The sequence below is a fragment of the Photinus pyralis genome, unplaced genomic scaffold, assembly GCF_008802855.1.
Source record: "Photinus pyralis isolate 1611_PpyrPB1 unplaced genomic scaffold, Ppyr1.3 Ppyr1.4_LG4, whole genome shotgun sequence".
Taxonomy (NCBI): Eukaryota; Metazoa; Arthropoda; class Insecta; order Coleoptera; family Lampyridae; genus Photinus; species Photinus pyralis.
In genome coordinates this window covers 34,593,423-34,609,697 of record NW_022170511.1, presented here as the reverse complement: position 1 = coordinate 34,609,697, position 16,275 = coordinate 34,593,423, and the positions used below count along the sequence as shown (strand labels likewise).

The 16,275-nt window shown below is 40.0% G+C and overlaps 1 protein-coding gene across 1 annotated transcript; it reads left to right on the top strand.

Annotated features, from left to right (window-relative positions):
- Positions 1 to 61: 61 nt before the first annotated feature.
- Positions 62 to 10,365, top strand: LOC116167973 (low-density lipoprotein receptor-related protein 6). The gene is made up of 12 exons (XM_031483599.1): positions 62 to 277; positions 331 to 557; positions 605 to 804; positions 854 to 1,144; positions 2,576 to 3,841; positions 3,888 to 4,172; positions 4,219 to 4,499; positions 4,954 to 5,193; positions 8,041 to 8,192; positions 8,246 to 8,496; positions 8,542 to 8,727; positions 8,935 to 10,365. Exons 1-12 carry the CDS (start codon positions 205 to 207, stop codon positions 10,253 to 10,255), a joined length of 4,773 nt encoding a protein of 1,590 aa, XP_031339459.1. The 5' UTR covers positions 62 to 204; the 3' UTR covers positions 10,256 to 10,365.
- Positions 10,366 to 16,275: the final 5,910 nt, after the last annotated feature.

Below are 16,275 nucleotides of genomic sequence, written 5' to 3'. Positions count from 1 at the left end.
CAGGCGCAATAAATTCTTGCAACTTTTAGTTGTATGAAGTTGGTATACCTGCACATCCCCATCTATTTTGCATTAAAGTTTGTTTACAAATACTTTATTTTTAGCACTTTTAGGACAAAATATCAAGTAAAATTTAAAATGTAGATTTTAAAAGCCCTTCAATTAACAACGCGGGACAATCATTTCGAATTTTGATTTTGGGTTATGAAGGATATTAGCTTAAATGTGTTTATTTGCATTACAACCATAATATGTGTTTATTTCCCTCAAGTCAATGGTAAAGGATAGGGGCCAACTTTTGGGAAGGTATCTAAACAATTGAACTTTTAGGAGACGCCTCCCAAACCAACGGGCCTTTATTGTTGTACTCAACTATGAAGGATATACGAATAGTACGCACAAACAACACGAAAATCAAACCGCAGATACTTATACGTAACATGACCGATGGGGCAGCTTTAGATTTTAATTATGCCAAGAAACAGATTTGTTGGACGGATCATGGGCTGGAAAATATTCAATGTGCAACCTTTAATGGGGTGGATGTTACTAATAAGGTATAGACTGTGCCATATCCACATCAAGTTACCTTTGGAAATTGTAGATTGAGATTGTTAGTAGCCGTGATGGTGGTTTGTTATCACCCGACGGACTTGCCTGTGATTGGTTCACAAACAAATTGTACTGGACAGACAGCGAAACTAACCGAATCGAAGTAGCTACGAGTACAGGACAGTTTAGAAAAGTTCTCTTTTGGAGTGATATCGATCAACCTCGTGCCATTGCTTTAGTTCCTATGAAAGGGTAAAATCGTGATCGGCCTGCCGTTACTTAATCACTAGTTTCTTTATAGTTTAATGTTTTGGACCGACTGGGGCGAAGTTCCTAAAATCGAAAGGGCCGGTATGAACGGTGATGTCGCCACGAGAAAGGTTATCGTATCCGAGAATATATTTTGGCCGAATGGTTTAACAATCGATTATAAAGCCGAATTGATTTATTGGATCGATGGACGACTTTTGTTTATCGATGTCATGGATTATAACGGGGACCATCGGAGTACAGTATTGAAGGATGGGTTCCAGTATCCGTTTGCACTCACCCAGTTTCAAAATAAATTTTATTGGACAGATTGGAAAACTTGGTAAGTTGTTGGGTGTTTCCATGTTCGAACAGTTTACTGGATTTGTAAACATTTTCATTTTTCATTTGCCTATTATATGCCAATAATCATTACATTTGTATATTTTGGAAATGCATTATTTGGAACGATGAAAAATAAAATTTTGTATGTAACTCAGGCATTACTCGATATTTAACTCTCGGGCGACTTACAATCCCTCTGGCCAGAGGCCCTCGGCATAAATATCGTCTTTTTGCCCTTGATGCATAAATAACAATTATGGATTATGTAATTCTGATTTTCAGGGGGAATAAAGAAAAAGCTTTAAGTCTTTAAGAAATAAGTTCATTTTTAAAGGGAATATTTTGGATAAATTTAATTTTGGCTTTAGTACTGGTTTTTTTACAAGACACTGGGTGCAAAGTAATTATTTTCTTGTAACCAAATTGTTTATGTACCTAGTGAATTAATTACATGATCTGTAATAATGTATAAAAGTTACCCTTAATATCAAAAAATTCTAATCATCAGGTCCACTTTCTCCAGAAAAAGTGGAGGTAACTTTGTTGACACATCCCTGTTTGAGCCATACAATTTGGAGGACCCTATCCAATATACGTTTTCTCTTTTCTATGAGCACTTCAGTCCAGTACAGGGTGGTTCAAATTCGTGGACCTCCATTGGGAGATGCAGTGTAGGTTTTTTTGGAGAATCTGAATCTGATATCACAATTTCTATAACATGCGAGATGTAGAAGCTACATCTACTAGTTTCTTGACATAGAGATATTGAGATAGAAGACAAAAAAATGCATTTACTTAAACGTATAGCCATGTTGATTCAGCAAGATCTAGTTACCCGTGGAGAGCTGAATGATTTTGACATTTTTCTTATTGTATCTGAGAGTATAGAGTGTGACGTGTCATTACTTTTCTTTAGTTAGAGAATCGGAACAACAAAAATAACGACCCACTCACATAGGCAAATGGACAAACTACCTTGTAGTCGATACGTGTATATTCTGAGCGTGGATGGATTTGCAAACGGACAGAATGGTTCCTAAAGACACAAGTATCACTGTCCATAGTTAGATGCGCAAAAGCACTAATGTAAGCAATCGAGTTTGACCTCTTTCCCAAGATGATTGGTGCATAAATAACGATTTTCATATCTTCGGTAAACATATTTTGCTCTCCATTAGTACGCATGGATCAAGTGACGTCACACGCTCAAACGAAATTATTTTTTCAAGCTCAATTTAAATCTTTTGTGGAGGTATTTTAATGATTCTTTCGCATTTTTAATTTACTTTACTTAAATTTTCACAATTAATTTACAAGAAAAAACTGGAAACTTCTTCATTTTTGGCAACTTAAGAACGTTTTTGATTTGATTTATACCAATTTCTAGTACCAAATTTTGCGAGTTAAAATTTATTTTGCTTATTTACAGGTCTGTTCACTTGTACGACCGTAATACCTCTCAAAATTCCAAAGAATTTATACACTCCGATTTTGTGCCGATGGACATTCACGTCTGGGACCCGCACCGACAGCCCGTAATTTCGCATCCCTGTGAAAAAAACAATGGCGGCTGTTCCCATCTATGTTTACTCGCGCCATACCCACCGGGATATTCTTGCGCATGCCCCATCGGAACCAAACTAGTCAACAATTTTAATTGTACCAACGGACCACAAGAATTATTAGTATTAGCAAGGCGATCGGATATTTGCGTGGTATTTTTAGATTCCGCCGATTACACTTACAAAATTCTACCTCTCACTAACATTAAATATACAATAGCCGTAGACTATGATCCGATCGAAGGATTTATTTATTGGACCGACGATAACGTGAAGAAAATTAGGAAAGCGCATTTAAACGGAACGCTACAGACTGACGTCATCGTATCTGAAATTTTTCATCCCGACGGTATCGCCGTAGATTTTGTCGCCCGTAACATATATTGGACGGATACCGGTACGGATCGTATTGAGGTCGCGCAGCTGAACGGCAAATATCGGAATGTTGTCATTTTCGACGGACTCGCCGAACCGCGTGCCATCGCCGTCGCGCCTCAGCTGGGTTGGCTGTTTTGGTCCGACTGGTACGAGAAGAATCCGAAAATTGAGCGATCGAATTTAGATGGATCCGAAAGGAAGGTGATAATTTCGACGAAGCTCGGTTGGCCGAATGGAGTTACTTTGGACTTTGAAAATTTAAAAATTTACTGGTGTGACGCCAAAACGGATTTGATCGAGTATGCAAACATGGACGGAACGGACCGTCGGGAGTTGGTGAATGACAACGTGCCGCATGTGTTTGGTTTTTCTCTTATGGGTGATTATTTATATTGGACTGATTGGCAGAGGCGCGCCATTGATAGGGTTCATAAAGTGTCGGGTGGCAATCGTGAGGTTATTATTGATCAAATCGCTAATGTCATGGGATTGAAGGCTATTCGGTTGCAAGAGTTCCATGGGGGTAACACCTGCGGTGTTGACAATGGCGGCTGCTCTCACTTGTGCTTGTATCGCCATAACAAAACGCACGTATGTGCTTGCCAGATTAATTATGAACTTGCCAGTGATAATCGTACCTGTGTGCTTGCCAATGTGTTTCTCATCTACGCGCGTAAAAGTAACATCGGTCGCATTAGCATTGAAAATAATTACAGGGAGGTAACCATTCCCGTGGCGGGAGTTAAACATGCCATGTAAGTACAAAGTCTTCTTAGTAGTCTCTACCCAATTTTTCCACAGGTCTATAGATTTCGACATTGAAACCCAACGAGTTTATTGGAGTGACAACAAACTGAGGGTCATTATGAGCGCTTTTGTTAACGGTTCAGATCCGCAGAAGGTGATCGAATTGGGATTAACCTCCCCCGAAGGTGTTGCGGTCGACTGGATTGCGAAAAACATCTATTGGGCCGATTCCGTCTTGCATCACATTGAAGTTTCAAAATACGACGGTTCCAGTCGCCGCACCCTTATATGGAGAGACATCGACGAACCGCACAGTATTGTCCTGAATCCCGAAGAAGGGTAAGAATCTCTTAGACTGAGAACATTAATTGCACCCCAAAAACAGGTATATGTACTGGTCAGAGTGGGGTCACTCGAATTGCATTAAACGCGCGACATTAGACGGTTCCAATCGAAAGACCATAATTATCAACACGAAGCATGCGTCCGGATTAACCTTGGATTACGAACGAAAGCGACTCTACTGGGCAGAAACGGCGACCTCTTCGATTTTATCATCTGACTTAAATGGTTTCGATAAGCAAGTTAGTCTGAAGGATGGCATTCGAAAACCGGCCGGTTTGACTATTTACCAAAACATGGTGTACTGGGGCGATGAAAATACAGGTAAGGTTGTGTGCCAACATTAATGTCGGAGATATCCATGGTGTGATGAGACTCAAAATGGGATTGTGTATATTAGATACCAACAAAACACAAAACCTTCCCCATACTAATTTTAATAAACAAATTAAGGAAGCAGCGACTAGTTTCGACCAAAGGTCATCTTCTGGCTACAATAAATCTGTAACAGATATTGTAGCCAGAAGATGACCTTTGGTCGAAACTAGTCGCTGCTTCCTTAATTTGTTTATTAAAATTAGTATGGGGAAGGTTTTGTGTTTTGTTGGTATCTAATAACCATTAATGTAGCCAATGATGGTACTTAATTTCTTAAACCAACTTCACTAGTTACTTTGTTTAGTCAGTAAATGATCGAATAACTCAACTACATAGTTACTTTTGTTGAAGCAAAGTAACAGTTCTGACTGCGACTGAGTGTAATGGTTTATAATTTCAGGGGAAATATTTTTTGCGGAAAAATCCAACCTGACCAATTATACGGCGATATATACCATGCACGAAAACATAACTGATTTGGTGATTTTCCATGAGTCGAAACAGAGAGGCTCGAACCGATGCATTCATAACGGAGGGTGTTCCCACTTATGTCTCTACCAGCCACCGGAAACGCTAAGCGGTCCTACTGTCACCTGTGCTTGTCCGACTCATTATTTTTTACAAAACAGCACCTGTGTCCGTAAGTTATTTTTATAGTCGATGCAATGAAATTCTGGATGCACGTTGATCTGTTAATTAATTTTAATAATTTAATCAGCAAATAACAGCCCGATATGAACAATTATAATCTGACTCCACTACTATCTACTTCTTGTTAAAAAATAATTAAAAATTTTGGTAATTGTTGTAATTACCGAAATGTTGTTGAGACCAGCATTGTTCTGCATCATTTGGCGGTAGGAAAAATCTAAGTAAAACCAGCTTCTTGTTCATTACAGTTGCTTAGAAGAAAATTAAACGCAGAAATCCAAAGACATACTTACTCGTTACCCTGGACATACCAAGGATATTGCAGTAGCAGAACTTTCCAAGAAACATTAAAAAAAAAATGGTCAATTAGACGCTGAAAGGTTGCGGGTGCGTTGCGCAGACCAAAGGGCATTCGCAAGTACCGAAAAGTCCCAAACGGCGTCGTGAAAGCGGTTTTGTGTTTGTCACGTTCACTGGCTCGGACCTGGTGGTTGCCGGATTGTAAGTCCATGATTGTTCTACAGAAGTTTCGCTTCGTATCGTGGAGCAGATCATCCATGTGCGGAAGGGGATAGGAGTCAATGACGGTTATAGCGTTAATCTTGTCTGTAATCTACGCATAGTCTGGTGCTGCCACCCTTTTTCCGACTAGGCAACCGGGGACGCCCAGGGTCACTCACACTCCTCTATAATGTTTTTACTTAAGAGATCGTTGAGTTCTTTTCGTAGTGTATCAGCTATCCTATAGGGTGGTACAGCAGTAGGTGGGTGGTTTCCTGTATCTCTAGAATGTTCACCAAACGAAGTGGGTTCATCGTATGTTTCGAAAGTATCGCTATTTGCCAATAACAGCTTATTCAGGGTGGTTTTGCCATCTGAGGTAAGGGATCTGAGAAATTCCAGGTTCGTTCTGTAATGTTAAATGACAATTTGGCATCTTTTACAAATAGTCCAGGAAATAGAGACTGAAAATGGACCATTTCCTGCAAAACGAGAAGTAGTTCCAATTTTTTTTGCATGTCATGAAAGAAGATCTGGTGGTTAAGAATCCCAGTTTTTGACCTCCCACCCCTTGTGCTTCCCCCGCACCACCCTTAAAACCAAAGAAATTTGGTTGGTTTTTTAGTTTTTCAATCATATCTTTTTATAGGTTCATTTTACAAAAAAATATTGTTATCATCAATTGTAGACTATAAAATTCTACACAACTTTGATATACACTACTTTTTTGTGAAATGTTTATTAAAAACGATATAAAGCTTCAGAGTTGCTTATATTTGTAATTCTAAAATTTGTATGTAGATGTTTTAACCAAATTTTAGACTTTATCTCTATAATTAAGAGTTTTATGAGAAAACAACTTATCGTGGTATAAATCCCCCTACGCTGCACCCTTACCAAAGGGGATGCATAATAATTCAACTTTCAACCCTTGTTAGTGGGGATATTTGAATCACTGTGAGATTGTAGGACTTTCTAATATACGTTTGAAACAAAAAAATTATCTCACTTCAGTTCAGCTTCATCCTTCATATCCCCCCCCCCCCCCCCAACCGCGGTAAAGATAGATATTTTTTTTTGTTTATATATTTAGGAGCCCCTCAATTACATAGATTATTGTTAGAGGGATAGAAAATATATGTAATAAGCGTTGTACTCTCTGACTAACTTCACAATCGCCACAAGAGCGTTTAATTATCTATTCCTACCGCGCGGTAGGGGGGGGGGACCTGAACTGAAGCGAGACAATTTTTTAATTTCAAAAATATATTAGAAAGCGCTACAATCTCACAGTGATTCAAATATCCTCACTAGCAAGGGTTGTAAGTTTCATTATTATGCATCCCCTTTGGTAAGGGTGCAGGGTAGAGAGATTTATACCACGATAAATTTAGGATATTTTCTCATAAAACTCTTAATTATAGAGATAAAATATGAAATTTGGTTAAAACATCTACCTACATAGAAATTTCAGAATTCTTAAAAATATAACCAACTCTCAAGCGCTATATCTTTTTTAATAAACATTTTACAAAAAAGTAGTGTATATCAAAGTTGTGTAGAATTTTATGGTCTACAATTTCTGATAACAATTTTTTTCTAAAGTGAACCATTAAAAAGATATGACTAAGAAACCAACCACATTTCAGGGGTTTTGGGGGTGGCACGGAGGAAGCACAAGGGGGGGTGGGAGGTCGAAAACTTAGATTCTTAACCACCAGTTGACTGTCTATGACATGCAAAAGAAATTGGAAGTACTTCTCATTTTGCAAGTTAAAACCCTCTATTCCCTGGACTAAAAGTCGATGCCCAAGAGAGTATTCGTGGCATTGGTTAATACAATGGAAGTTGTAGATATGGTACGACCTTTCAGACGAAGGTTCACTAAAACACATCCCTGTTTTTGTTAACCTTTGTAAACCTGCATGGGCTTGCAGTTCCAATGCTCATTTTAATTTACCAAAACCTGTTAATAATGGCTTATCATGGCCGAAATTCTAAAATATTAATTTGCCATCGTCTTCCAAAAAAGAGCTTTCGGACGCATTGAAATATCTGGGCGAGAACGGTTGCAAACAGCGGGCGGATTAATTGCAGCGTTAATTACGGTAGCGGCGACTCTAGAAATTAAATCGATTAACTTTAGCTTCTATCTTTCGTAACCAAGCGCCGAAGATTATATCAAATGTTAAAATGCGAAAAAGGATAAACAATACCAAGACTGATTACATGATTGCCTACGAAATCACGAGGCATAACAAAGTTGTACACAGAATTTCTTTGCAACGAATAAATGGACCTTATTGACACTTTCTAACAATTAAATACTTTTCAGCACCGAAGCAATTTATGATTTACAGCCAAAGAAATTTGGCAGTCAGACTTGTACCCGATACCTCAGATTCGCCAGAGGCCGTATTGTCAATTCAAGGTCTAAAAGGAGTTAAAGGCATTGACTTTGATCCAGTTCACCATTACTTATATTGGGTAAAATTCCAGCACACTCCTACTACTTGCGATAATTATCTTATGTCCTGTAGATTGAAGGGAAGACTCACGCAATTAAACGGGCATCAGAATCCGGACTGTCTACCAGTATAATTGTGCCAGGTAACCAAGGTCATAATCCGTTCGACATTGCCGTAGACGTGCTGGGACGCCTGTTATTTTGGTCGTGCGCCTCTCAGGATGTAATTAACATAACTCGTTTAGACAACAGCTCCACGGTCGGCGTCATCATTCAGAAGGAGGGTGAAAAACCGCGACTTCTAGCCATTCATCCCACCAAACGGTTTGTACATTTATAATTGATGCCCGCCTCACCCTCTTGATGCAGGTTAATTTTCTACACCGACGTCGGCAATGCGCCACAATTAATTAGAACACGTCTGGACGGTACTCAACGGATAGTTATCACGCGTGGTAATGATATTGCTGCAATTGCAATCGATGCCGAAAATGACATGGTGGTATGGGCGCAAGGGCATAGCATCTACATGTGCAATATTGATGGCGATAATCAGTGAGTGGATTTTTGAAATACTTTTACTTCTGACAAATGAAAATTCGGACTTATTTCCCAAAAGACCAAAAGCCTTTTCTCTCTTTTTTTAACACTATGCAAGTGACAAGTAATCCAATCCCAAATTTGCACTTGTCTTCTACTCATAGTAATAAGTTGACAAATATTTACAAGAAGTGAGTTTAAAGTACTACGTTATTCTTTCAGACACGTTGTTTTCAATGAAAGCAACTCGCGGGTTACTCAGCTTGCCATTCATACCGGTTGGTTATATTGGTTGGATCGTGAAATTCAGCAGCTTCAAAGGTTGGAACTGAAAACTGGAAGCTCAAGATCGGTGGTACTAACTCACGCGGCAGCTGTCCTCGACTTGGTCTCGGTGAAACAACCGGATCGCAATCACACTTGCATGCACCTGCGCTGCTCACATTTGTGTATAATAAACGGAACCAGTCCAGTGTGCGCGTGTCCCATCGGTTTAGCGTTGCAAGATGATAAAAAGACCTGCGCCGCCTTGCCTGATTGTGGTAGTGATCATTTCACGTGTATGACACAGAGTAATCATAACAAGGACTGCATTCCTGTGGCGTGGAGGTGTGATGGACAAGCGGATTGCCCGGATGGTTCAGATGAGGTGGGCTGTCCCGCTTGCAGAGTCGATCAATTTAAATGCCAGAGTGGACAGTGCATCGATCAGAGTCAGGTGTGTGATGGCGTTCCACAATGTTCGGATCACTTCGATGAAGTTCATTGCTGTAAATCAAACGAGTACAGATGTCCGTTAACGGATGTGTGTATATCTTTGTCACTCTTATGTGATGGTATGGATAATTGTGCTGATGGGGCGGATGAAGACCGCTCTCACTGTGTGGATCAAAACAAATATATGGCGTCATACAAAAGTGGGACTAGCACTTTAATCGTCGTCATTTTTATAATTATTTCAGCAGTAGTAGGATTTTCAGTGCTGTTTCTTGTCATAAGAAAACGATTAAATGGCAACAATGCAGTTTTACATGATCAATCCGAAGACCCCCTCAGTCCCATGCAGCCACGAGCACGAATCAAGGTGCATAGTAAAATACCCGATGTCGTCCACATGTCGATGCTAAGCGGCAGTCACAGCTCCAGTTACGACCGAAACCATATCACCGGGGCCTCGAGCAGTACAAACAGTTCAAGCAGAATGTGTTATCCACGCGAAACCTTGAACCCACCTCCGAGCCCGGCGACTACGGCAGCTTCAACGCGAGGGAGTAGTCCTACGACACGCTATCGACCGTACCGACATTACCGATCGATCAATCAGCCCCCGCCACCCACACCGTGCTCGACCGACGTGTGCGATGAAAGCGATTACAATTATCCCACGCGTTGTCGATACGAAGGAGGGCCCATACCTCCGCCACCCACGCCTAGATCTCATTGTCATAGTGAAAGTTGTCCTCCATCTCCCAGTTCTCGTTCATCTACATATTTTAGCCCACTTCCACCACCACCTTCACCTGTACCTTCTCCTGTTAATTGAAAGATATTTTTATAAATACCATATGTGCCTTAACTTAAGGCTGTTGTTGTAAATACCGTATACATTACGTGTAAGGTATAATTATTTTTATTAAACTTTACCTACAAGCGTTTGTTTCTTTTCATTCGTGTGCTAAAATATAAACAGTCGCCCACTGCAATACTGGTCGCCTCACAAATTATGCTGTTATGTTTTCAACTATCTAGCTCATGCGAAGACAAAGACATAAGTTTTGCAGTGGACGGCAACCTGCGTGATTGACGTGACTGCTTTTATACTAGACACGTCTAATAGTTTTTTGATACCAAATGCGAGTCAAAACTTCAATCATTTTTTCTCCATAGCTGCTTATTTGGTAAAAAGCTTTTTACTATAGTCACAGATAAAATACCATTTTGCATTATGGTTGTATTTAGTAACACTGCATTTGGTTGGCAATCTGTTGGGTATTTTATCTGTGCTATAGCTCGGTCATAAAGCACAAGACTGCTTCATTTTAACCTTCATTATCAAATTTCATCTTGTTGCTTCCCTTAAAGTAAGATTATTAATTGTTTTGAGGGGTAAGTCGCTCATATACTGGGGATACCAGGGGGTAAGGCCTTTTTTTCTATCATAATCCTTTCATCAACTATTTACCTATAGATTTGAGTCACATGTAGTTACGCTGACGATCCACTTGTATTATTTTGGTGGAAAAGGCAAGCATTTATAATGCTCTACTCATTTCGAGTTTGACACAGTCTCACTAGGTAATACTTATTATACCTACTTCATGATCTTTAATCTAGTAAAGCTAAATCTATTGCGCTAAAGTAGTAAGCAAAAGGAGTATCGAAATTATTGAACTTTAAATTTACTATTTGATCTAAATCGGCCCTAAATTTAACAGGAGACAGACCTGTCTAGAAAGGGATAAGGCACGATTTCAAGGAGGATCTGTCAGTTGGTTAATAACAGATAACTCATTAGCCCATTTTTTCTTGCTATTTATTTAAAATTTCATAAAGTAAGTAATTATATAGTTTTTAATTAAGATATAGGTACGAAAAAGAACCCCATTAAAAATTTTCTCTAAATAACGTCGCTTCTTTGATCAATTTGAGGAAAGTATTGACTGATGGCCAATCCCAAACTGACACGCAACTTTCTGAACGCCAGGACAGGAAGACTTTTTGTCAAGATGTCCGTCTGCTCCTCCATTGACGGAACGTAATGGATCTTGATGCAGCCGTTCTCATCAGCTTTTTGTCTGGGCAAGCCTGGAACTGGCCGAAATAACTGGCACTAACATCAGCCAAATCCGGTAGGGACGTAAGCGATATGTAGGTACATGTAGCTTACTAGTTTGCGGTAAGGGTGTGCTACCTTCTCGGAGTTCACTCCTTTTGCTAGCTTAAGTCGGGCGTACCGAGATAACATAACTTATCGGTTTGCTCTCTTTCGATCTTCATTCCAAAAAAAATTCGGACTAGTCCCATCGGTCATTTCAAACTCTTTCGCAATGCGGACAAGATTCTCAGTCAGACTGCCCACTAGCACGTCATCAACGTTTATGATAAGGATCACCTGATCCACTTCAGTTTCTGTGTACAAACGGAGGTCATTGCCGTTGCCGCTTTGTATGAAACCAATCCTTTTTACGAACGCGTTGAAGCGTTCATTCCATTGCCGTGAAGCACCATAGAGCGAGCGATTCAAACGACAGACGAAATCTTCTTCACAAAGCCTTCTGGCTGAGACGTGAATATTTCTTCTGACAAATCACCCTTTCAGAAAAGCCGTCTTAACGTCAATTTGCAGGACGACCATTCCTTTGCGATTTACCAGCGCCAACACTGCTCGCAATGTGTCCAGTCGGGCCATTGGTGAGTAGGGCTCCGAATAATCAAATTCTCGCTTCCGGCTGAATCCTCTGGCGACCAGCTTCGCTTTGTACCGTACTGATTTCTCATCTTTACCTATGACTTTATTTTGAACACCCATTTGCACGATATAGCGTTTCGTCTTTCCGGCAGCTTCGACAAGATCCAGGTTTGGTTGCGGTTTAACGCATCCATCTCGTCCTGCATCGACCGCTGCCACAAAGCCCAATCACTTCGCTTCCGCATTTTGGACTTTGTAGTATTTATGCCACACACGGGGGTATGTTGTGCTCGAACTGGCCTACCACAATACGTGCCGGTTCCGGTGATCCCCGAGTCTCCTTCCGTTTCTTCGAATTTGAGAAAATCCCTCTGATGGAGGCTGGCGGACTCGAATCTCAGGAACAACATCTAGTCCATTGAAAAGTTACATTTGGGGTTGCGTTTGTCCGAGGACACAATTTTATTTTTTAGATATCAAGGAGGGGTTAGTTTAAAGTTAAATCCAAGTTTGTGGGGTTGCAGCCCTTGTCCCGCGGCCGCCATCTTGAAAAAAGGGGTGCAAATGGTTTTTATGGTTTATCTGACAAACTATTGGTCTCACAAAAAATTTATTCAGACATATTTGAATAAGAATAAAATTCTCTACAACTTATTTGCTCCGATAACTTTTAGTCGTATATCCAAAAGTAACAAAGTTATAAACGAAAATTGATGAACATTTTGTAAAAAAATTTCAATTGGTTGTTATCACTTTTTTTATGGTCATTTTACAAAAAAATAACCTCAGATCATTTTTATAGAGGGGTTTTCAAGGAATATTTTTTATTACAAAGTTTTTCAATTTTATTCATTAATTAAGATTTTACAGCGCTACGAAACAAATACTAATTCTCTAGATTCATAAAATCAGAGTGTTCATTTTCGAGAATACTGTGCAGGAATAAAAGATAATAACCGGGTGGGGATAAAAGAACATCTACGTATTAGTGTTGCCTTTACGAGACGGCTGCTCAGAAGACCCCGATGTCGCAGGAACTAAGTCTTGGCACCGTTTGCGTCGCACGAAGAAACATCAGTCGACAGAAGTACAATTCGATAAGAACGCCGTACCGACGTTATCACAAGAGAAATTTCTTGGCAATGAGAAGAACAAGGCTAGTTTCATTGTACTTCTCAAAAATTCATTCTCAGAGGTGGGTTTCACTGTCGACCAAGCACAATCAGATGCAGACCCCCTCATCGTTCGTTCTGCTTTTGCTGCATCCCAATCGTTTGACTCAGTTACTATTGTATAGTTGAAGATATCGACATACATGTGTTGCTCACGACATTTGGAGCAAAGAAGGTTTTATGCACGAAAACGTCATTGCGGATAATTTGCTGTTTCTCCATGCTTTTTCAGGACGTAACACAACATCATCAGCTCACAACACTGGCAAACTAAAATTTCTCATAACACTGGAGAAACATCCAGAGTTAGCAAGTGGAATAGCGTTGTTCCTCGATCCTGCTTTGCTCACTGTCATTGGTGAATATTGTTTCATCTTTTTATATGGTGGCAATGAAGATGATGATTCTTTTAACAGCATTAGATAACGATTCGCCAAATCAGTGACAAAGGGTAGGTACATTTAACTTGTTTTCAATTCCAACGCAGCCTGGTCCATCAAAAAGACTAAGGAAACAGTAATTATGTCATTAAGAACATTAGAAAGGTACGTTAAAATCATTAATATTTATGTATAGTTTAATACTGGAGCGCTATAAAATCTTAATGAATGAATAAAATCGAAAAAGTTTGTAATGAAAATCATTCCTTGAAAACTCCTCTATAAAAATGGCCTGATGTCATTTTTTTGTAAAATGACGAGAAAAAAAGTTATAACGACCAATTGAAAATTTTTTAGAAAATGTTCATCAATTTTCGTTTATAACTTTGTTACTTTTGGTTATACGACTAAAAGTTACTGGACCAACGTTGTAGAGAATTTTATTCATATTCAAAAATGTCTGAACAAATTTGTTGGGAGACCAATAGTTTGTCAGATAAACCATAAAAACCATTTGCACCCCATTTTTCAAGATCGCGGCCGCGGGACAAGGGCTACAACCCCACAAACTTGGATTTAACTATAGACTAACCCCTCCTTGATATCTAAAAAATAAAATTGCGGACTCTGGCAAACGCACGCTAAGCCCAAAAAAATGTAACATTTCAATGGACTAATCTGCCTATTCAAATACATTCGGCTGGCAATACTCTTGCGTTCGAAGACACGTGGGCTAGAGCATCCCAAATCGCTTTCGGGGTAACTTTCTCTAGATATGCTGGAATCTGTATCCTTGACACTTTCTATCCTGCTTCTGCCGCTGCTCGAGTGCCACCTCCTTCCGTTTCCGCCGAATCGCCTTCCTGCACCTTTAAAGTAGGTAAGCTTTGGTACTATCATAATAAACACTGTCAGTCTCAGTATCATAATTCATATTTTGTGGCAGATCACCATAATTGCGTAAAAACTGAAAGCGTGAAACAAAAAGGGTGGTCCGAAAATATCGTAAGATAGCGATCATTCTACAAGTGAAAAAGACAACGAATATAAAAAAACGGGGACTTGGATGTGAGATGCAAGTCGAAGCTGGACTGCGGTACTAAAGGTCCCTGATTCGATAGTCCGGGTTCGGGAATGGATATTTGTAAATCTATAGTGGGTTGGATTGGTATAGAGCAGCATTGGTTGAAACCCCGTCCATTCAAAAATAAAGGCAAAAATAAAATAAAATGAAATCCAATTTACACCAATGTTCTCCCGTGTAGGGGCGGGAGAGAATACCCCTATCGCAGATGGCACTGCGTGTCGTAAGAGGCGACTAAACAACTGTTGGTCGACCGTTTCCTAGTCATACCTTCTTCACATTTTATTAGACAATCGCGCTGTATGGAGAGTGAGATGCTTTCATTTAAAATTTCCCGTTTGTTCATTTGTTCCTGAAATCATAATAATGTTACATGCATTGTAATTGTAGTTTTGATTTACAACATTTCCTTTTTCATGGTAGCTGCATTTCTTTCTGCATTTCTTTTTAGAAATAAGAAACAGGCGCATTTTAAGTGGCGGATTAGATTCAGAACCTCGATTTAAATGGAGAAATGATTACAGTTCGTTTCATTGTATTTTACTTCCGATAGACCTTGAATACCAACGGGCTAATTACAACCAAAATATGGTCAATGACATCACGTACCTGGGTATGTGAGTTTCGGGGCAAACGAGTCTCTTCGAAGACAAGTCAAAAAAGCAAACCTAGTCTTATTTGTGAACGTACAAAAGATAGCTAAGAGTATTTAATGCTTCCCGTACTAGGTCCTCGGTTGCTACAGAAGCTGCTGTTTCCGCGATCTTGATTGGTGTTTACACGACTTTAGTTTACCCTGAGATTCACATATCCACAACTACAGTGCCCCTATCCATGACCACCAATTTTGTGTTGAAAGCATAGGGCTATAATAGCAGTCCGTGTACTGTATGGTCTAAGACAGGCATCGGTATAAAAACTTCAGTCTGAGGGAAGCCGGTTGTGGGTTCGAATTCCGCTGCCGACTGCTCTGTATGCCATTTTATCAGAGGGATTTCTTCAGACATACGTAGCTTCGCATAATATGCTAGCATTATGTTGAAATCTACGACGCGAATTCTGGAGCAGTACTCCTCCCTCTCAGCACCCTAACTCGCGTTCCTTCCGTTCCCATCCTTAACTTTACCCATCCTTACATTCCCGTTCTCTGATTGAAGAAGACCAGGAAACCGTGATCAGTCCGCCTCCGGTATCCCTCAGGGTTCTCCTGCTATTATAGCGAAGGAAAACTTCCCTACGCCTACACACCTTCTGCTCCTATTAGCGTAGAAATACCAACCCTCTCATAGTGTGTCATAATCACGATGTTCTGATGTCACCTCTTTCGACGACTTCGAAGAGGAAGAGGGAACACCTTAGAAGCACGCTAAGGTTCTCAACTACAGACACCGGTATCCTCTTGACCATCAGCGACCCCGAAGCGTTTCCGCAGAGAAAAGATAACTTGGGAGCAGGTGCAGCTGATCCGCGTTGCTGTTCCTTATGAAGGAGTCTGCCTCTGCAAAGTCAGTTTACAAG

What these genes read in the sequence shown, in the direction of transcription:
- LOC116167973 (XM_031483599.1), top strand. Translation starts at nt 205, where the DNA reads ATGAAGGATATTAGCTTAAATGTGTTTATTTGCATTACAACCATAATA. An exon ending in TGGACAGATTGGAAAACTTG is followed by an intron (nt 1,145 to 2,575) that starts GTAAGTTGTTGG and finishes GCTTATTTACAG; the next exon opens with GTCTGTTCACTTGTACGACC. An exon ending in GTCCTGAATCCCGAAGAAGG is followed by an intron (nt 4,173 to 4,218) that starts GTAAGAATCTCT and finishes CCCCAAAAACAG; the next exon opens with GTATATGTACTGGTCAGAGT.